This window comes from Tursiops truncatus, chromosome 2 (assembly GCF_011762595.2).
Source record: "Tursiops truncatus isolate mTurTru1 chromosome 2, mTurTru1.mat.Y, whole genome shotgun sequence".
NCBI lineage: Eukaryota > Metazoa > Chordata > Mammalia > Artiodactyla > Delphinidae > Tursiops > Tursiops truncatus.
The window spans coordinates 66,333,139-66,355,967 of NC_047035.1; the positions used below are offsets into that span (position 1 = coordinate 66,333,139).

At 33.8% G+C, this 22,829-nt stretch overlaps 1 protein-coding gene across 3 annotated transcripts in view; it reads right to left on the reverse strand.

Annotated features, from left to right (window-relative positions):
* Positions 1-7,419: 7,419 nt before the first annotated feature.
* ARHGAP5 (Rho GTPase activating protein 5) overlaps positions 7,420-22,829 on the reverse strand; it is a 72,975-nt gene continuing 57,565 nt past the window's right edge. For 2 of the 3 annotated variants that reach the window (XM_019924052.3, XM_019924051.3), the window contains exons 4-7: positions 20,476-20,553; positions 17,573-17,704; positions 15,440-15,545; positions 7,420-10,348 (exon numbers count right to left, since the gene is read on the reverse strand). In XM_019924052.3, the coding sequence (XP_019779611.1) occupies positions 10,021-10,348; positions 15,440-15,545; positions 17,573-17,704; positions 20,476-20,553 (644 nt within the window). In that variant the 3' untranslated portion in view covers positions 7,420-10,020. Of the gene's footprint in view, positions 10,349-15,439; positions 15,546-17,572; positions 17,705-20,475; positions 20,554-22,829 lie in introns of those variants that run through there. The other variant, XR_012330004.1, reaches the window with a different exon arrangement.

A 22,829-nucleotide genomic window follows, 5' to 3' on the forward strand; every position in this document is an offset into this window, starting at 1 on the left:
AGCAGATTTTAGTCTAAGCAGTACTCTTTCAAAGGTGATTCTTTTTCTCTGGTTGCTTTTATAATTTTTTGTCCAGTTTTCAGCAGCTTTATTATGATATGCTTAAGTATGGATTTCTTTTTCTTTCTTGCATGGGGTTAATTCACAAACTTTGAATCAGTTGCTTGCTCTCAGATAGCTGTGCAAAGATCTCAGCCATTATCCATTCATATAATCCTTCTACCTCTTTCTCTTTCTGCTCTCTTTCTGGGAAGTTCATTAAATTTATCACAAAACTCTCTTCTCTGTATTTTTATTCTTTCAGTTCTCATTTTATTCTATTTTATTCTGACCAGTCTTTCACGAATTCTATCGTCAGCTGTGTCTAACTGCTATTAGCCCATCCTTTGCGTTCTTAAATTCAATTAATATATTTTTTGGTTCTCTAACTTCCATTTGGTACTTTTCTGTACTTTCCCAGTTACCTGCTGCAATCTCCATCTTGACTTTTATCTCCTAGGGCTCAGTTAGCATATTTTAAATTTTGTGTTTCTGTTACTTTTAATTCATGTTGCCTTATCTCCTCCACACATGCCTTATTTTGTAATGGACACCAAACTTGAGGTCTTGAACTCCAACTTCTGCCCACCTATGCCTACAGGAGGCCATCAGAAGTATTGCTCAGTTGCTCAGCTACCTCCTACAGAATTCTCAAAAAAATCCAAGGGGGAAGTGATTCCAAACACAGGTTTATCTATCTAGGCATCTTTTCTTTCCAAACTCCTGGCTGCAAATCTTCACTATCTTGTTAGTTTTTTGATGGACTTCAAATTGATTTTTTTGAAATAATTTTGTCCATTTTTTTCTAAGTGCCCTAAGTTGAAGAGTTGGTCCAAATGACCTTACCTGGCATTATTATAAATGGAAATCCCTTGTTACTGAAGCCATTTATATTCTAACTATATAGGAACCTGACTTTTTGTAAGAAAAAAGGTGGCTTGATAAGGGTGAAGATATGTGGGAACTGTGGTAAAACAAAACGAAACAAACTTGTGTAACTTTTTTTTTTTCCTTTAAATTCCACTTGAGTTTATGTTCACATAAAATGCTTTTCTTTCTTTTGTGGAGGGTGGCAAAATAGCTCTTACATGCAAAATCTATGCTGCAGTAAAGTCATCTCAATGACAATTAACATTGTTTGAATCAAAAGTAATGTCAAGCTACTTTATACACTTTCAGTACTATCAGAAGTTAAAACAAGAAGTGAATCCTTCATTTCCAAATTTGCACTGGATGTACTTTCCGAACTTACACTATAATTCCAGCAGGATTTTTCGGACCTTGATGAAATTGCAAGGGAAATTTCTATATCTAAAAATATATTTGTGCAATTGTGGAATTTCCAAACTTCAATTGGAAATGATTTGCGATGCAATGACGTTAACTTTTGTCAGTAGAAATACTGTGGACATTTGTTTTCTCTTAAGTGTCTATATAATATTTTTGGTTTTGGCCTCTTGGCCTACAAAGCTGAAAATATTTACCATCTGGCCCTTTATAAGTTTGCTGGTCCACACTCTAATACTTCAAACTGGTAGGTTTTCCCTCATTATGCATTATTACTTAAGTGAAATGAGATGCCCTTTCCTCAATGCATCCTTCATTTTGTTCTCCTCAGAGTTCCTCTCACAAATATATTTATATAGTTTCTAGGCTATATAAAATCTGTAATTTCTGTGCAATTTCATCTGTGCAATTTCATCTGATTCTGTAAGACTTTCTCACTTTGAAGAAACAGATTTTCTTTCAGTTATAAATTGATATACACTATAACTCATTCCAAGGCCCTTCCCACTGCATTGACGGTGACTCAAGCATGACTACTCTGGTCATATTCAAACACTGTTTGGAAAAGCCTTCACACACACACACACACACACACACACACACACACACACACACACACACACACACACACACACACACACACACACACACACACACACACACACACACACACACACACACACACACACACACACACACACACACACACACACACACACACACACACACACAGTTTCTCACATAGTTTCTTTCCCTTCTGGTCATATTCAAACACTGTTTGGAAAAGCCTACACACACACACACACACACACAGTTTCTCACATAGTTTCTTTCCCTTTTGAGTCCAGCAGCCACTGGATTCCACTGCTTCTGTGATATTTCCTAGAGGAGCTACCACAGTCAGCACACTCATACAATTTCTGTCTAGTACAGGTTCTCTGACATGTATTTTAAAGATTTCTTTACAAAGGCTCTCTCTTATCTGGTACAAATATAATTTTTCATTACAGGGAGTTTTCTGACATTTACTGAGATTTACTCTAGCACTTAGTGCTTTCTCACTCAGTACACATATATGATTTCACTCTGTGTGAATTTTGTTACACTTGGAACTGTGACTTGGAAGTGAAGGAAATGCACAATCACTGCATTCATAACGTATACCCCCACTATGAACTTTGATGTGCAATTGTGCTAGTATCTATTGCTGTGTAAATTACCCCCAAACTCAAAACCCACCTATGCCTACAGGAGGCCATCAGAAGTATTGCTCAGCTGCTCAGCTACTTCCTACAGAATTCTCAAAAAAACCCACTTATTACATTTCTGAGGTACAGGAATCTGCAAGGGATTCAGCTCTGCCTGTCAGAAATGTTCCGCTTAGCTTTTTTAGCCTTTCTAAGCTACAACATTTAATATCTTGACAGGAAGACTGGCTATTCTTTCAAACCTCCAATTTCGTAACTCCAGCCCTATGCAATCATTAGAAGCATAGCTGGTTTCTTTTTCCCTTAACATGGCCCTCTGCCTGGGCCAAATGCAGATCCCCAGACTATGCCCTGATACTGCAAAGGAAATCAGGGAGATTTAAAAAAAAAAAAAAAAAGTTTTTTGATCTTCCACTAACCTCTGAATAGTTCTCCCCTCTGTGAGACTGAAGTCTATTTTAGAGTCAGTCATTTCCATATCACACTGATGCCTTTAAAAATATGGCCTTCGAAAATTATCTTGCTTTTATATGTTAGATGGTGTAGTTTTACCTGCTGTGACCTACTACATCCCATTGAAAATAGAACCTCTACATCGTTTGTAAGGCAAATATTAAAGTGGTATAAAAATGAAAATGACAACTTTGGAAAATTCAGGATGTATAAAGTTAGAACACTAAAAAATGTTCTACAGTACAAATTACTTTTTCCTCCAATTCCTTGCCCTAATCCCTTTATTATCATTTTCCTCTCTATTTCTTTGATAGAACCCTTTTATTCACAAAAAGGGGAAGAAGGAATTGTAAATACTTGAATTTCTAGGAAATAACATTAAAATTTCCTTACTAACAAGCCCAGATCTCTGCCATTAAAAAGCTTAGTTTTAACTAGATTATTACAATGGATGGTTATAAAATTGCTCAGTAACTATCAAGCCTACATGATATAGTTATGAGTTTAAATTTGAATACCAAGGCTTTTTCTATGTAATTAACCCTTAACATATGAAATTTTTCTTCTGGAAACTCCATTTTGTCCTCCCTAGATGGAATACAAAAGCACATGACTGGGAATAAATCTGTTACACTTGCACTTCAGAGATTTGTATAGTTGGCTAGCTTCTGGATAGCCTGATTCTTAAAAAGCTCCCACAAGTGATTCTGATGTATGGAAACCATTGCTATAAACAGAAAAACACTCAAAGGCCAGCACATTCTTAAAACTTGAGAAAGGTTATTTTTACCTGAAGGAACTTGTTTGAACTTAAGTATGAATCTATTAGGATTTGCCATTATAAGCTTCATATAGCACTTAAATATAGACTAAAAACAACCAAAAAGATTTCAGAAGTAGAGACCTACAGTTTGAAGAGATGATCCATTAAATGATGGTCACATACTTCTAGATCCATTATGGACATGATTTTATTTTAGGGTTAGCACTTTAAAGATATTAACCACTTCATTAACCTATACAACTTATTGACATACTTATTATATGATCATGATTAATATATAGTGTGTGGAGATGGCAATTACTGCCCTCAAAAATATTACTTTAAGTTATCCTTAAGAAGAGAAATAAAGCTATGAAAGCAATTCAGTTCTGATGTATAAAATTATATCATCATTCCTACCTTCTAGATGCAACGTTTTAATAATTTATTATGATCTTTCAAAAAACTATTCCACATAGCTCTCATTACTTACAACTAAAAAAAGATGATCCCCTTTGGGAAAAAAGGCAGCATGAACAGCGGGCAACTGTCATCATCCTTCATAAAATTTTACTTTGACCTACATTACTTTGTGTTACTCTATCATACATTATTCCACATGGATAAAACTTGGAAGATCCTAATTCTACTAACCATCTGAGGCAGGGATCAATCAACTCAGCTCTGTGGACCAAATCCAGCCTGCTGCCTTTTTTTTTTTTATAAACACAGTTTTATTAGAATGCAGTCGTGTTAATTTATTTCTATATTGTTCTGGTTATTTTTGCACCACAGCAGAGTTGAGTAGTGCCAGAGACTGCATGACCTACAAAGTCTAAGACATCTACTGTCTGTCCTTTCACCAAAAAGTTTGTTCACCATGATCATAATTATCTAAGTGGATTTTAAAGTAACTTACAAGTCATTTTGCAATAAAGAATTGGATAGGGACTTGCCTGGTGACGCAGTGATTAAGAATCCGCCTGCCAATGCAGAGGACACGTTTCAAGCCCTGGTCCGGGAAGATACCACATGCCGTGGAGCAACTAAGCCTACAAAGACATTTATTTGGATAAAATGAAATACCAAGAATCTAGAGATAAGGGAAACTAAGAGCTCCAAATTTGAAACTGATAAGATAGTTTAAAAACTGGTAAGGGGGGGGGCTTCCCTGGTGGCGCAGTGGTTGAGAGTCTGCCTGCCGATGCAGGGGACACGGGTTTGTGCCCCGGTCCAGGAAGATCCCACATGCCGCGGAGTGGCTAGGCCCGTCAGACATGGCCGCTGAGCCTGCGCTTCCGGAGCCTGTGGCCTGAGAGGCCACAACAGTGAAAGGCCCGCATACCGAAAAAAAAAAAAAAAAAAAAAAAAAAACTGGTAAGGACCTAAAAAATACTAAATAGTTAGGACAGAACATTTAGTTCAAGGTCATAAGAAAATGATCTGTGTGTGTGTGTGTATATAAATAATATATACATTATTGATACTATGTATAAAATAGATAACAGAAAAAAAAGAAAATGATCTGGTGAGTACAGATACATAACTAAAACTAAGTTTGATGAATTAGTAAAGCAATTAGTAAATACATCAATTGCTAATCCAACATCACTTGTGCTGGAATAAGATTTAACACAAAACAGAAATTTGAAAAAATAGGTTTTAACACTAAGGGAATCTTAACTAAGTATCAGATAAACTATTAGAACAAGAAAGCCATTATTAAATAGTTCATAATAAATTTATGAATAAATTTTATGAGGCAAATAAAGCTGAATAGAAAAACTATACTGTGGGAATAAACAAGTATTAGGTCGTTTCTAAAGTACAAATTCCTTGACAACTACTTACAGCAGAAGTGCGTATACTGCAGGTCTTGGCACTCTTCTAATGATGAGTAAAAAATAACTAAACCAGAACTGCCAGCACTGCATTAATTTCAAGGTTTATAATTTTATACATTAAACTTAGTTATAACTGAAATCCTACCTTTGACTACCATTGATTAGCTTTTCAAAATCATTCCTACTGCCTGCAAAATTTCTACAGACTAATATTGAACATTTTAAGACTTAAACAATGTGAGAACTGTGGATCCTTCCCACCCAGCGCCACCCCCCAAACACACCCCAAGAGTTAAAACTAATATTGTAAGGGAAAAAAAAAATGGCCTCATGCTTATAGGATGATGATGAGGACCAACTGAATAGTGGATATTCCCAAAGTTCCTTAGTTAGTAGATTTTTAACTGCTTTAAAAAGATCATGGTACTTGGATCACATCTAACGACTGGATATTGGATATGAGATGTCATTCATGCTTGTACAGTCTTCTCAACTACACACAGATCCTACCATAACAAATCAATTTTGAAGAGTAGTTCCTTCCCTTATTAAACCTTAGAAAATTTTATTTTCAGACATTTGATAAATTGAAAATGCTAAGAACTTTAACAGTTCAGACACAATAAAAAATTTTAAGTGTCCCATAAAGTTCTGGAACAAATCAGAAATTGTTCAGCCTAAGAATTAAGGAACTTAATTAAAAGGATTAAACTCAAGATAAACAAATAAAATGATTCAGGTCAAACTGACCTCACCAGATCCATAGAATCTGACAACATATACCTATAGAAGTTTGACCTAATATTCATAAACCATGAAGAAAATAAAAATATTGTTGTTCAATGTTAGCACCTCTGTTATAAACTAGAATAGCCTTCAAAAAATTTTCAGTGGCTCAAAATATGTCTAGCCACAGCTCGAAATTCCAGGTAACATTTGAGTCTTAGAAATCTGTGCAATCCTGTTTTCCTAAACATTTAAAAATTAATTTTCATCTGTATGTATACATCCAGAATAAATTTTAGATCTCCTCTCATGGGTACAGTAAAAGCTCAATAATACACTTCCCTAATAAAATTTTCATCACAATTTTAAAAACATTTTCCTATTTTATGAAAAAATATTAGTTGATTTTTACCAATAAAATGGTAAAATTAGAGGCAACTATAACTTAAAATTACACAGCTTCTTAATGTTTTATTCACAGCATTCTTCATACAGAAGAAGCTTCACTGATATTTAATTTACTGCAGCATCCTGTTGGTGAAGCACAAAATTACATTAATTATAAACGAAGAAACAAAGCACTTTTGACTTTTTAAAATTATATATATATATTTATATCCAGTTGACAAATAGCATCACAATTATTACTGTATAAAAAACTAAAAATCACATGGAAGCTAAGGCCTAAGTTCTTATTCCAATTGTTCCTTTTTGTTCCTATCTAAGAGATATTAGAAATTAAATTGCAGTACCTCAAAAAAAAAAGTCTACATTATTTACATACAGTATGGAAAATAAAAGCTGCTTTTTGGCTAAGTTAGATTGCTGCTACCTACATTATTTACATTGTAAATGTTGGAAAAAATAAGCACTACTAACAAATACCATTTCAAATGAAAATATGTTGTGCCTGGAATTTTGTTCTAAAATTAATTGTATATCCTAATAAGTGTTTGTTGAATAGAATTTGACTTCCCATAAATCTACTGAAAATTTGAGAATTCCACTACGCTTCTTTATACTGCTAATCTAGATACTGTTAAGTACAATACTGTAATAATTACAAGCACTGAAGCTTAAATGAAACGATGGCAACATGTGTGTAGATGGAATTTTATTTAAAACTGTAAAATATAATGCCTTAATGTTTACGCATAATTACGAGACTACCTAATATTCTTTTCATCCTTTAAGAAGTTTCATATATGATAGTTCCCTAAACAGTGAAACCTTCCAGTAACTTACCAGAAAAAAGTTTAATCATATTATTGTTTTTAGCATTATTTTTCTAATATTTAAAAACATATCTAAACCCTTGGCAAAAACAAACGCAATCAATTCAGTGTAACAGACTGAGCTTTAAACCGTATTTTAATTTTCAATTAACTGTAACCTATCTGTTAAGTGAACCAAAAGTAGAATTTTAAATGACCCACTATGAAGCTTTTCAAATCAATTATAGAATGCATAGAAAAGTGGAGATAAATTTTTGGGAAGGTGTAAGGTAGTAAATGTGGAAAATGGTAAATGCTAGTTTCAATAACAAAAGTTGTACTAAATGCACATGAAAGTTAAATTAACACAGTATAAAAGAGAATAGCTTAAATAAACTGGGATTCACATATTACAATAGCAAAGTTATGACCAAATGAACTGAAGACATGAACAGTTCTGAAAATTCTCTTTTCAGCCTACTTCCAAAAGAAATAGTCAGGCTTTTTTCCTGTACATAGTTTTGAGCTTTGTCTATACCATATATAGTAGAAAAATAAATTCTTTAGCAACCTAGAAACAGTTTATAAAACTCTTAAAGTTTAATTTTCTTTGCCAGACATGCCGATGTTAAACTGACAGCTATAAATTAAAGCTATATAGACAATAGGTATAAGTAATATAGAACAAGTTAAGAATACTACATTTACCAGATTTTTCTTTTTAAAAATTACTGTACTTTCTTAATTCCTGTGTGCTTTGCAATAGGAATAATAGGGACTTTGTTTTCTTAGAAAAGATAATAACATGTAAGAGTATAACACAAATAAGATAATTTATAATATACATGTACTTCAACAGCAGCCTGGTTCATGTCAACATCTTGATTCTGAAGTTAAAATTAGAAGTACAATACCTAGGACATAACAGTTGGGAAAGACAATATTTATTTTAGGAAAAAATGGAGTAAATCAAACTCTTAGGAGCCTCAAATCTCAAAATCATCTATTTACTACAGTACACATAAGACAACCTTAAAATTGCAGTATGAAGATTACAATGTGGACCAAAGAATTTTTTCTTTACTACACAAAATATAACCTAGCAACAAAAAAACCATTTTTTCCCTTTCTGGGAAAAAAACCGGCATGGTTTGATAATGAACAAATTTTGAATAAAGCCTAACAAAATTTACCTATGCCACTTATTCTGAAAATTTTATCCATAATTTCGTGTTCTGGTTGTAACTTCACTAAAGAAATGTTTAACCTCCAAAGCAGCAGTCATTTACAGCAAATCTGGTACCAACATCAAAGGAAAAAATTGGTTTAAAAAATGGTGCAAAAGCCACTTTGGATTTTAGTACAACATATCACAGAAAAGAATATGAATACAAGTATGCAACTTTATATATACATACTCCAAAGAGGCTGTCAGTACCCAAAGTATTTTTATTGCTATATTAGCAATGGATTTTTGGATATGTTTTTAAGGGCCACATAAAAATAGATTCAAGGGACAGATTTAAATTGAAGTCCTAGATTAAAATGTTTGGTTTAAAGAATTTTCTACAACAAATTTCATGTTTATGTATGAAAAGTTATATAACCTTATATGAAAATGTCATGAAGTATTTTCTACACTATACTAAATGTATTTCCCAAGAGGGAAAAAATTAAAATATCTAAAATATATTAGATTAAGATTACAAGACCATAATAGATCTTTTGAACATGCATCTGTTTACAGAATTAACAGTATACAAGATGTTTGTTTCATCATGGACTATAAAGAAATGAGTTGGTGACAACTATCCTTTGCACAACATTATCAACTCACTTTAGCCACAAGCATGTCCTTGGTATGTGTGTACAAGAAATATATCCATTTACCCCCATCAGATCATCCACAGGTTTACTTAGAAGATGAAGGTGCAGAAATATGTTAAGTGTACTTTTCTTTCTTTCAAACAACATCCCAAGCATGGCATAAGTAGCCTGAAATTATAAAATACTTAACTGGGCTTTTAGTTATCTATACAGACTGATAAAAGTAAATTAAGTTGCTCAAATTAGCACATCAAATAACAAAACCAGCCATAAAGCAGGCTGGAAAGCATTAAATGTTTCATATACGTGAGTTTTTAAATCATTTAATTTCTATAGAAAAATTTTATTCACAATATAATGTGACAGAAAATGCCACAGGAATGATATACTGATTGCAATAAGGTTGCATGCAACAGCAGCTTTGTATTTTATAGCTATTTTTGTTTATAAAAATTAAACCTCTCCAGTCATGCTTATCACATGGTCTTAGATTTGTAATGTAAATGAATAAGGAATACCATATAGTTCAAAGAGAAAATGTTTCATTATTTTGAATGTGAATTATCTGTAAGAAACATGAAGTATACTACTGAACCCTGAAACATGCATGCCTAGATTTGCTTTTGTCCAATTTCAGGCTGTCTGCAATCACTTCCTACTTATATAATACCAAGAGGATCCGTCTGTAACTGTGGTTGTATCAGCTGAGGTTGCAATGGTGGTGGTAACTGAAGCGGTACCATTGGTTCCACCAACTGTCCTGGGTTTGAAGGTGGTGGAGGAGCCACAGTGTTCGCAGTTTCCACAATTTCTCCATTGTAAAAGAAAAACTGACACTGTTGAATGAATGTTTCAACAACAGATTGATGGATCTTGGTGGTAGACAGAAACTCTCGATTTTCAAAATCAGGTCTCATCAAAGTTGGCCAAAAACAGATGGATAAGTTGTCTGCTGTCATTAGGTTGACTTTATTATGCTGACTGACCCTGAAATTATGATAGGAAAAAAAAAATTAGAAACCAGTCAAAACTCATTGCAATTAAAGAATCTGAGAGCTGGATAATTATTTCAGATGATTTGGTTTTACCTTTTTTAAAAATCTTAACTTCAAATTTAAAACATTTTCCTGCTTGTGCATTCCATGTTCAACTACATTCTAATAACAGAAAAAAGCAGTAAAATCCATTCCTTATGAGAACCAAAGATGGTTTTTACTTTGGAAAAACTATCATATCCTCCAACCGGGAGACTTTTCAACTTTCAAAAAACTCAAGTTTCTAGTATTCCAAAAAACAATCTTTTTAATCATTAACTACCTTGTACATCGTTACAAATTTAATTTCAATGACAACAGTTCACAGAGCAAATTCTACCTTAAAATTCTTTTGATCTGACAATAAATAATTTACAAACGACCATATGTTAACTATTTTGCATCCAGTCTTTTAAATATGTGAGCAAGCACTGCTACCATTGTCTGTAATAAACAAGAAACATAAGAAGCAAATCTTGAATTTTAACTCAAAATTATTAAATTGGGAGGAAAGTTTAGGTATTTTATCCAATCCTCTCATTCACACATGAAGAAACAGCCCAATATGCAAGGTAGCAGGAAAATTTTTTATTTGAATTTGTATATCAAAAAATTAAAAATCTAAACCAAAGGACCCACACCCCCAAACACAGGAGTTGCTCATCTGAGGCAAAATAAGTGCTCTAAAAACATGTGTTCTGTGGTAAAAGTTATTACTATTTGTTAAGAAACTAAATTAGAATATTCAGAATAAAGTCAACCTCTGTTAAAATATAGTGTATAGAGGGGCCCAGTCAGGTGTGTCTATGTGGTAGTCAAGTATAGGTTCTGAAAATACCCATAGATTTGAAAGACATGAATATGGGCATCAAATCTAATTGTTGAGTCAAAAAGTACAAAGGAAAGGTAGCAAATCAGTTAGATGAGGGTGGTCAGGGTCCTTGAAGAGGTAATGTTTGAGTTGAGCCAAGGGTGATGGGTGTTAGTAAAACAGTAGGAAGAAAGAGTAATTTAGTCAAAACCGTGGTTCTCAGATACTACAAAGCTATAGTAATCAAAACAGAGCGGTACTGGCACAAAATCAGACATATGGATCACTGGAACACAAGAGAGAGCCCAGAAACAAACCCACACACCTATGGTCAATTAATCTTTGACAAAGGAGGCAAGAATATACAATGGAGAAAAGACAGTCTCTTCAGCAAATGATGTTGGAAAAGTTGGACAGCAGTATGTAAATCAATGAAGTTAGAACACTCTCTCACATCGTATACAAAAATAAATTCGAAATGGCTTAAAAATTTAAATATAAGACATGACACCATAAAACCCCTAACAAACATAGGGAAAACATTCTCTGACATAAATCGCAGCAATGTGTTCTCAGGTCAGTCTCCTAAGGCAACAGAAATAAAAGCAAAAATAAACAACTGGGACCAAATCAAACTTACAAGCTTTTGCATAGCAAAGGAAACCATAAACAAAATGAAAAGACAACCTATGGAGAGAAAATATTTGCAAAGGATGTGACTGACAAGGGGTTAATTTCCGAATACACAAACAGCTCAGTATCAAAAAACAAACAACCTAATCAAAAACTGGGCAGAAGACCTACATAGACATTTCTCCAAAGAAGACATACAGATGGCCAAGAAGCACATGAAAAGATATTCAACATCACTAGTTATTAGAGAAATGCAAATCAAAACTATAACGAGATACCATCACAAACTGCTCAGAACGGCCACCATCAAAAAGTCTACAAATAATAAATGCTGTAGAGGCTGTGGAGAAAAGGGAACCCTCCTACACTGTTGTTGGGAATGTAAATTGGTGCAGCCACTATGGAGAACAGTATGGTGGTTTCTTAAAAAACTAAAAATAGAGTTGCCATATGATCCAGCAATCCCACTCCTGGGCATATATCCAGAAAAGATGAAAGCTCTAATTTGAAATGATATATGCACCCCAATGTTCACAGCAGCACTACTTACAATAGCTAAGACATGGAAGATATGGTGTGTATGTATGTATATATATATAGAGAGATAGATAGATAGATAGATAGATAGATATACACACACACACACACAATGGTATATTGCTCAGCCACAAGAAAGAATGAAATAATGCCATTTGCAGCTACATGGATGGACCTAGAGATTATCATGTTAAGCAAAGTAAGGCAGAAAGAGAAAGATAAATACCATATGATATCACTTATATGTGGAATCTAAAAAAAAAAAATGATACAAATTAACTTATTTACAAAACAGAAACAGATTCTCACAGACACAAAAAACAAACCTATGGTTACCAAAAGTGAAAGGGTGTGTGGGGGATAAATGAGGAGTTTGGGATTAACAGATAAACACTACTATATATAAAATAGATAAGCAATACTGTATAGCACAGGAACTATATTCAATAGCTTTTAATAACCTATAATGGAAAGAATCTAAAAAAAGAATATATATAACTGAATCACTTTGCTGTACACCTGAAAACTAACATGACATTGTAAATCAACCATACTTCGATAAAAAAGCAAACAAACAGATTCTCAGTGTGTATCAGAACTTCCTGGAGGGCCTGTTAAAACAGATTGATAAGTATGTCTGGGGTGGGGCCTGATAATTTGCATTCCTAACAAGTTCCCAGGTGATGCTGATGCTGCTGCTTTGAGGACTGAATTTTGAGAAAGACTGAGGCAGTCATGTTAAGATGTGATAAGGGACCAGGCACAAATTGATACTTTCGGTTAAGTCCTATTAGTTTAATACAGTGGCACTTGGTGTTGCACGGTGGAAAAGGAAAGGAGATTTAACAGAGTAAGTTAGAACTAGGCCACTTAATGATAAACAATTCAGATTTTTTTCCTTTAGGATGTAAGTGATCTTTACACAAAGAACTTTTAGAAAGATCATTCTGGCATCAGGATCAAGGGAGAATCAAGAAGAAAAATAGGCAGAGAGAGAGCTCAATGACTAACTAGAGTTTCCTAAATGAGAAATGATAAAATTTAAACTAAAGCAGTGGCAGAGGAATGAAAAGGAAAACTAATCAGGAGAAAAAACTAATTTGACACAATAACTCACTGAATATGGAAGGTGAGAGAAAATACATCCAAAGAACAGCTCCATGGATTAATTTTTGCAATCTGTCAATCACCCAATATATATTTATCATTTATTTCCTATACTGGAATGTAAAGTTCCATGAAATGTGATTATTTTATTTACTGCTATGTCTGTATAGGGTTTACAAGAGTACCTGTCACAAAGAGTACATCCATTATAATCAATAGTTGAGTGTTTGTTCTAAAATTTAAGTCTGATGATACTATTTCTCTGTTCTACTCTCTAGTGGCTCCCCATACCATTCAGAGTAACAATCATGCAATGCGTGTTTCATTGACAAAGTCTTGCTCCCCACCCCACCCCCCATAAATGTCAGCTGAACTCAACAGTGCACTTAGTGATAGACATGAAAGCAACCTCCTTGTCAGTAAAATATTTTGAGGACTAAAACTAATCAATAGGCTAAACTCTGGGTAGTACTGCCCTATCCTTCACTCTGCTCAAACCACACAGGCCTTTTTGCTGTTCCTCAACATGCCAAATATGCCTGTCATTAACTGTTGTATCACTGGAGTCAAACACAGTTAAGTGTCTTAATATAACATTGATGGTGGGCTAGCACTGTGATTCTTTGCATATGCTCTTCCCTTTGTCTCTTTTCCCTATTGTTTTTAATAAAGTCCAATTCTTGTTTCAGCACTTTAATCAGGCAATACAATAATATGTTCATATACCATCCCTACATTCCATATTGGGTAAGGTCTCCTGTAGTGCCCTGTACACATCTGTTAAATCATGAACCACGTTGCATGGTAATTTTCAAAAGAGGAAATTCCACTAATTATACTGCAATACTATGTGTGTTGGTATTTTCTCACAGACGGAGACCCCAGAGAAGAGTTACCAGAAGTGCTAATATAATTTTATGCTACATTGATAACAACAAAAAAACTTTAAACACTGCTTAATACTCTCTTTTAAGAGGTATAGACTGAAATGTATTTGTTTTGGACACTGACATTATTAGTTAAAAAAAACCAAACCTCAGTTCGTTAAAATGTTAGTAGAAAATACTGTGAAGAGTAGACTTTTGAAAAATGTAGTACAAATATTAATAATTCTATTCAGTCTCAATAACAACTTTGTGAGCTATTATTCTTCTCATTCTTATAGTTGAGAAAAATCAAGACTTAGGCAGGGTGAAGTATTTGTCCAAAGCCACAGAACTAAAAATGTTTCAAAGCCAAGCCTATTTAATTCCACAGTCTTGAGCTTTACGCTATTATACAATATTAATATTGCCTTTCATTTAAGAAATGGTGTTGGGAAGAGTATCTTTATAGAAAAAAGTATAAACTTGAAGCTTAACATATTTAAGGCTTTTGATATAGGATTAATGTCCTGCATTTCAGTCACAGTCAAGGTGGATAGTAATATGAATTCAAGTTTCTAATAAAATTTCACTATGAAGAATATCCAAACAAAACAAGCAAGATACACAAAAGAGACACAGTACAAAAGAAGAGGCAATTAAACCACTTAATAAAACTTGGATTCTAGTTATAAGATGTGTCACTTGAGCATATGATTTCTCTCTTTAAACCTCAACCTTTCCAACTTCAAATAGGTTGATCTGGTTAATTATCTAAGTGTCATTTCATAACTAAAATTCTAAGATTCTATAGAAGAGAATTGTTAAAGAACAGCAGTGACAAAAAAAAAGTACTCACCACACTTATTATTTATATAATCATGTTAGATACTAAAAGGGTCATATACCTTTCTTTAAACAAGTTGATGAAAAATCTATTTTAAAAATACAGAAAAACTAATTTAGAGAACCAAAATTGAACTGCATGTTTAAATTAGTCTCTCTTTCTCTATTCTATGATCACCCAATTTATAAAGTTACGTGTTTGAAATCCGTAGTGCATTTTATTTGCAAAAACGAAAAATAAAAATACCTGTTTAGATGTGTTATTACATATCTGAATACATCATAGTTAACAGGATGAAATTTCTTAACAATTTCTTTCAGTGCATGAAGACGTTCTGTTTTATCCGGGATTTCTGTAAAATTAAAGTAGCGAGGAATTTGTGTGAAACACAAACATTAAAAAATATTGATAAAGCTTCCTGCTATGCTTATTGTATGAGACAATCAAGAATGTATATAAAGCATATCAGGAGACGGAAACAAAAACAAAGAAAATGTTGTAAAGAGCCTGCTAATAAACAGACTACCATCTATTTACAATAGCCTTTTCACAAGTAAAGCTAATAACTGAAGATCAAAGTAACCTGGGGGTGGCAAAATAGGAAATGGTATATTAGTAATTTCTCTAAGCAACTTATATAACTAGATACTGATTTAGAATTAACTAATTACTTACAAATCTGTTAGGCTCTTAATATTCATGCTACAGATAGTAAGTATTTTAGGCTTTGTGGGTGAAACTACTCAACTCTGCAGTGGTACAAAAGCGGCCACAAACAATATGTAACTAGAGTGACTGTGATCCAACAGAACTTTAAAAATCTGAATTCATATAATTTTAGTATTTCATAAAATTTTCTTTTAATATTTTTTCAACCATTTAAAAATGTAAAAAAACATTCTTAGCTTGCAAGCCTTCTGAAAACTGATGGCACGCTAAATTTGGCCCACAGGCCAGTTTGCCAACACCTGATTTAAAGCATTATACTTATTTATAATCCACTTAGCTTATAAAACATTGTTCTTCACAAGTAGCACAAGCAGTACAAGCATTTAGCTCAGTTACTTTCCAAATTTACACAAATTATGAAACAGGATAACTGAAATGTGGCTCTGCTGTAAATGGGAGAGGACAGAGTGCCTTACTGCTCTGCTCTTCCTCATTCAGTTCATTCTTCTAAAATAACAATGGATTCCTCTGGAGGAGGCCAGTCTGCCAACCAACTCATGGTAGTACACTAAGTACTAACAAATTTCTCATTTGCCACATATTACTTCTAAATCAGCCCTCAATATTTCCTAAGTAGGGAAGTTCTGAGGCTATTGTTCATGGCCAAAACGTAAGAAAATCTAAGCTATCAACTGGACTATTTTCCTAGTTTTCGTATGAGAGAATGTATAAGGCAACTGCATCTTATGACAATATACTGAAGTGGATTTCAATGAAAAGAAAATTAACTGAGAACTTTAACAATAAGTATTATAAGTACTCTCATGCTACAGAGCTTGAAGACTTGTAATCAAAAGGAAATATTAAAGAGAAATATTTAGAAACTACATTAAATTTAGCCATTGAGAACACAATGTGGATTAAGCACTAGGTTACCTGATACTCAAATAGACCTTTGGTCTCATTTTCCAGATAACAAATGAGTATTTGATTCATAGAAACATCTGGATGAATGATGATGCCAAGTAGGAATCAATACTGAATGAGTACCCATTTTCCTGTCTGTCTTTTTCAAAAACTGAATTAAGACATGAGGCCAAAGTTAATTTCTTTGACTTAAAAAATATTTATATACACATGTGTACAGACCATACACAGGTTAATATGTTACTAAAGTACATTACAGATACATTCATTTGAAGACTTAATTTCTTTTTTTCTTTTTTTTTTTTTTGCAGTAGGTGGGCCTCTCACTGTTGTGGCCTCTCCCGTTGCGGAGCACAGGCTCTGGACGCGCAGGCTCAGCAGCCATGGCTCACGGGCCCAGCCGCTCCGCAGCATGTGGGATCTTCCCGGACCGGGGCACGAACCCGTGTCCCCTGCATCGGCAGGCGGACTCTCAACCACTGCGCCAGCAGGGAAGCCCAAGACTTAATTTCTTTTTCTTACAATGCCTTTGAGTTTGAATTAAAAACACAAATCTCAAACTTCTAGTATAATGATCTAACTTCTAAGAGCACCTAGTCATCTGGGAGCCTAGATAAAACTATTTATTTAAAGGGAAAGAGCTTTAATAAACAGTTCTAGAAGCTGAATTTTTATTAGCTACATATTCTAGTGCATGACTGATTTTAACACAAAGCAATCAATGTACAAACCCCACTATCATCATCCCTCTCAAAAAAAAAAAAAAAGGAGGCTTTTACTTACTTGCTGCTTCCAATAGCTCTGGATGAAGAGAATATGGAATTAAAGGATCTGGTAGATCTGCAAAGAAAGCTTTAAGAGCTCCAGCTACAGCATTTACTGTTACTTCCATTGATACTAGACTGATATTATGATCTATAAGACAAAAATAAAAATTAAAAACTATAATAAATTTAAATTTATTACAGGAGAAGTAAGTTAAAGGGATACTTGTAGATCCAAAGACATTTAAGTCTTCTCATGGACCACCTTTCTTCACAGGCTGATTCATCCCTCCCCCATTGTTTTAATATAATTTTGCCTGACAAACTATAGATAAGGAAAGAGAAAACCAAGTAAGAAGCATTTTCTGTGACAATAAAAAAATGCTATTAGGCTTGTCAGTATATGAGACATCTCTCTTCTTTTGAAACATTCTGTTCACATAAGCTATTTAAAAGAGGCCATAAGGAAGCAGAAAGACAAAAGATAGGAATCATGCATATAAATTCAAGTTTTGATGGATGATGGATGTTCACTAAACTTGCTGTGGTAATCATTTCATGATATATATAAGTCAAATCATTATGTTGTACACCTTATACAGTACTGTATGTCAATTATTATCTCAATAAAACTGGAAGAAAAAACAAAATCACTATACCTCATGGAGTATGCTTAACTGGACATAAAAGGGGTAAAAGGCGAACACTATTTTATTGTTTCAATATACATTATTATTCTCACATTGCAGGACCACTTTTGTGTGTTTTTTCTACAATATTATACTGCAAGCCAATATAAATTGTAATCTACAGTGTAAATCTACTAGTTCCCTGGTGGAGAAATTATACTTAAAAAATTTTAATATAAAACACATTAAACACTTATCAGTGAAGTTCTGACTTAAAAAATAAGAATGTAACATATTAAAGGTATATCATAAGGTTAATTTGCTATTAAAAAAGTAATATTTTCCTTATTATAAATACAATGAATATTTATAATAAAAAATTACTCCCATAACCAAGAGATAATCACTGTTTATACTTTAGCATGTTTCCTTTCAGCCCTTTTCTGCTCATTAAAAAAAAAATATATATATATACAGATAGATTTTATATTGGATTTAATTTTTAAGGCATTATCCAAGGTTAATAAAATTTCACAAGCAACTTTTAAAAACTTTTTGAGGGGGCAGGTAACATTTCATTGTAATTTCAAACTTGCAGAAAATTTGCAAGAATAATAAAAATACAAAGAACTCACATATATCCTTAACTAAGAATCACCAATCCTTACATTCTGCCCTACATAAACAATTCTAATGGCTACAAAACATTCTCCCAGATATAAAAATTTACATAATATTCTATTACTGAACATTCAGATTTATTTCATTTAAAAATATTATAAAGATGTTATGATAACAACTTTTATGTACTAAAGCTTAGGTCCTTAGGCAGGCTATATTCCTTGTAATAACAGCTACCCAGTGAACATTTAACATGGTGCCTGGCACAGAAAACTCGTTATATGCATTTATCTCATTATTCCTCAGTTACTCTTATCACTCCCATTCTAGATATGAAAAAGTTGAGATTTAGAAAGGTTAACCTCCCTAGGCCACAAAGACAGTAAGTGGCAGAACCAGAAAACAAAACCAGAAACTCTAATTCAAAAGGCCCTGGTACTGACGACTACTCTTCCTTCATTACCTGAAGTGAAATTGTACCAATTTGCTAAAGTCTAAACAGTTCTTCTAACAATTTTTTTAAAATGAAATACCATGCAATAATGTATGGTATTTGAAATATCATGCAATAATGAAATACCAGTCTTTCAAAGCAAGGCACACACACAAACACCCAACCCACCACTCAACTTTACCATTTACCACTCAACATTTTACCATTTCAACACATATAATCTTCATTATTTTATACAGCTATCTAGTATTCTACTTATCAACAGGATTGGTCCCCCTACCTTTAAAACAAAATACAAACAATGCTGCAATAAATATCTTGGTATGCTTACACAAAGACTTTTCTAACATAAGTATTTACAAATAGAATTTCTCCAACAAAGCTACCTGAAGCACCCATAACCAACAGCATACAACATACCTGCTTGCCTACACTCTACCAACAATCCTTTCCACTCACATAATAAAATAAATACAACCTTTTTGTTTTAATTTTTATTTCTTTATAACTGACAGAGGTTGAGCATATTTTCATATATTTGTTGGTTGCTTTCTTCTGATATGAATTGCTTAATCTAGCAAAGAAATTCCACAGCCACACCAAGTTTACAGTTTGTCCCCTGATTCTGTTTGCTTTATACACTATTTCATACAGAAGTTTTACATTTTTAGGCAGTCTAGTTTATCATCTGGTTCATGCTTTCTAGGTTTCATGTCAAGTTTAGGCCTCTCCCTACTCCAAGATTATAAATATATTCACTCGTTTTTCTCCCTAGAACTTAGTTTTCATTTTTTGCATTTAAACCTTTGATCTCATACAGATTTCCTTTAATTTGAGTAGGAAATTCAGCTTTTTGAAACTTCCTAATGGTTAGTTGGCCCAGTATCATGAAGGAAAAAAAAAACCTTTTAAATCACAACTTTAAATAGGTGCAATCTGTGATATACAAAGATGATGATGCATCATAACTCAATTTATTGCTTCTCTAATTCTGGTAATGGATTTATAGCTCTCCCATTTGTTGACTGTGGTATCTGTTCCATTAAATACTTCCAATACTACTTCAAAACTTTCTCCCCTAAACATCCATATTCTTAGGAGGTTTTCATATGAAATTTCAATGAGGGAAATAATAAAACAATGATTTTATTTTATCTTCTATAATTATCTTACCTTGATCAAATATATATATAAATATATCTATAATTATCTTCTTACCTTGATCAAACTGCTTCTGAATATTGTCTTGATCAGTTTTGTTCCCACTAACACGGTACAGTCCTTCAGTACATAATCCTAAAAGAATAAAGAAATAAATAGACTTTTACACATGAATATATAGCTATAACAAAGAATTTACTTAACCTTATGTACATCTTAGTGACTTAGAAAATATGGTGGTAAAATATTTTTAAGAATAAAATATTCTTGAGCATTTCATTTAAAGTAAGTTCTTAATGGACTACCTTAATTTTAAACCATTTCTACCCAGTTCCATGTAAAATAAGATACATTTCTTCCTAGTCCACTAAACACAGCTAAAATTCCTAAGTGCAATATATTAAAAACGTCAAAAGACTCTGAAAGGTGGAGAGAAAGTGAATTTGAATAGCAACCACAGAATTTGAAGAACAACAACACAGTGAGTTCCCTGGGTTTTCCTTTTGCTTCTTACGTATCTTAGACCAGGCAACAGAGAAGCCTGCAACCCAGAAGTACCAATGAGCACAGGCAAAAAAATAAAAATAAAAACAAAACACCACTCAGAAAACCAACAAGAAAAGCCAGTTCTCTCTAGTGAAAGGATTGGGAAAGGTGCAGACTAGGAAGCAAAAACATTTTTTACTGTTACTGCCCTACTACAGCCAAACACCATGGAATCCACTCCTCCTCATCCACATCAGTGGAACCAAGTAGGGAGACTAGAATTCTACCTCTGCCAGCAGTAACAAAGGTGCCCCTTCCCCTCTCTAGAGTGTCAGCAAGGACTGAATGGCAAGTCTGAACTTCTACTACCACCTTGAGGTAAGAGGTACCCTCCCCTCTTCACCATGGTAGTCAACAGAGGCTGGTAGAGATCAAGTGGGGAGGGGAGTCCAATCTTCCAGCCCCACTTTGTAGTAATGAGGCAGCTGCACTTCCCCTGCCTGGTGCAGTGTCAGAGGAGGCCTGCTAAAATAGATTTAAATAAGATCCAAAGTTTCACAGCATACTATCCAAAATGTCTAGAATACAATAATAATAAAACTAAAATCATTCATCATTCCAAGAACCAAGAAAGTCTCAACCTGAATGAGAAAAAACAATTAACAGACACCAGTACAAAGATATCAGTTGTGGAATTATCTGACAAGGATTTTAAAGCATCATAAAACACTTCAGTGAACAATTATAAACACACTTGAAACAAACTTCCCAATAGAAAGTTTTAGCAAAGAAACAGAAACATAAGGAGGAACTAACTGGAAATTTTAGAACTAGAAATACAGTAACAGAAACAACAAATTCACTGAATGGGATCAATAATAGAAAAGTGATGACAGAGTAATGATAATGAATAAATGAACTTGAAGACAAATCAGTAGAAATTACCCAATCTAAAGAAATTAGACTAAAAAAAAATGATGAGCCTCAGGGATTTGTGGGACAATAACAAAAGATCTAATATTTGTGTCATCAGCCGAAAACCTATCTCTATGTTCAATGGGAAGTTTCTGAAAGCACTTCTGAAAGAGACTCCATTTGATAAGGCATTGTATTGTTCTGATCCCAAGGAGAAAAAAAGAATCAACAGAAACGCAGAATTTGTCAAATTTATCCCTGGACAAATGTCAAGGTGCTTGTATGGGACAATATGTTAATTCTAATTTTTTATATTCAGAAATTCATGGTCATAAAGGTAGCAAAAATCCACTGATAAAAGTGTCAAAGTTATTAAATCCAAAGTTTTAACTTCAGTGAAGCATGGCAGACACCACCAAATAACCAAAATTATTATCATCTACAGTGGGACAAAATAACATCCTATCCCAACAGATATGATGCACTTAGAAGGATACAACATTACTTTGGTGGTATTTCTAACAAAAATGCATAATTTGAATCTAATAATGAGGAAACAGTAACCTCAAATTGAAGGAGAAATAAAAAGTTCATTTGTACAGTAAAATGCCAACCAATAAACATACAAAAAATGAGAGACTAAAAAATAATCATCAACGGAAGCTAAAACTAGTGGCTTAAAGTCTGATAGTCTCAAAGTCAAGAAAAACAAAAGAAGCTGAGCAACTCTCCCAAACTAAAGGTGTTAAAAACGACATGATTACTAAAAGCAGTGCCCATAGATTAGATCCTGAAGTGTCTGCCTAATAAAGAATTAAAAACACCCAAAATGTCTGGGCTTCCCTGGTGGCGCAGTGTTTGAGGGTCCGCCTGCCGATGCAGGGGACGCGGGTTCGTGCCCTGGTCCGGGAAGATCCCGCATGCCGCGGAGCGGCTGGGCCCGTGGGCCGTGGCCGCTGAGCCTGCGCGTCCGGAGCCTGTGCTCCGCAACGGGAGAGGCCACGGCAGTG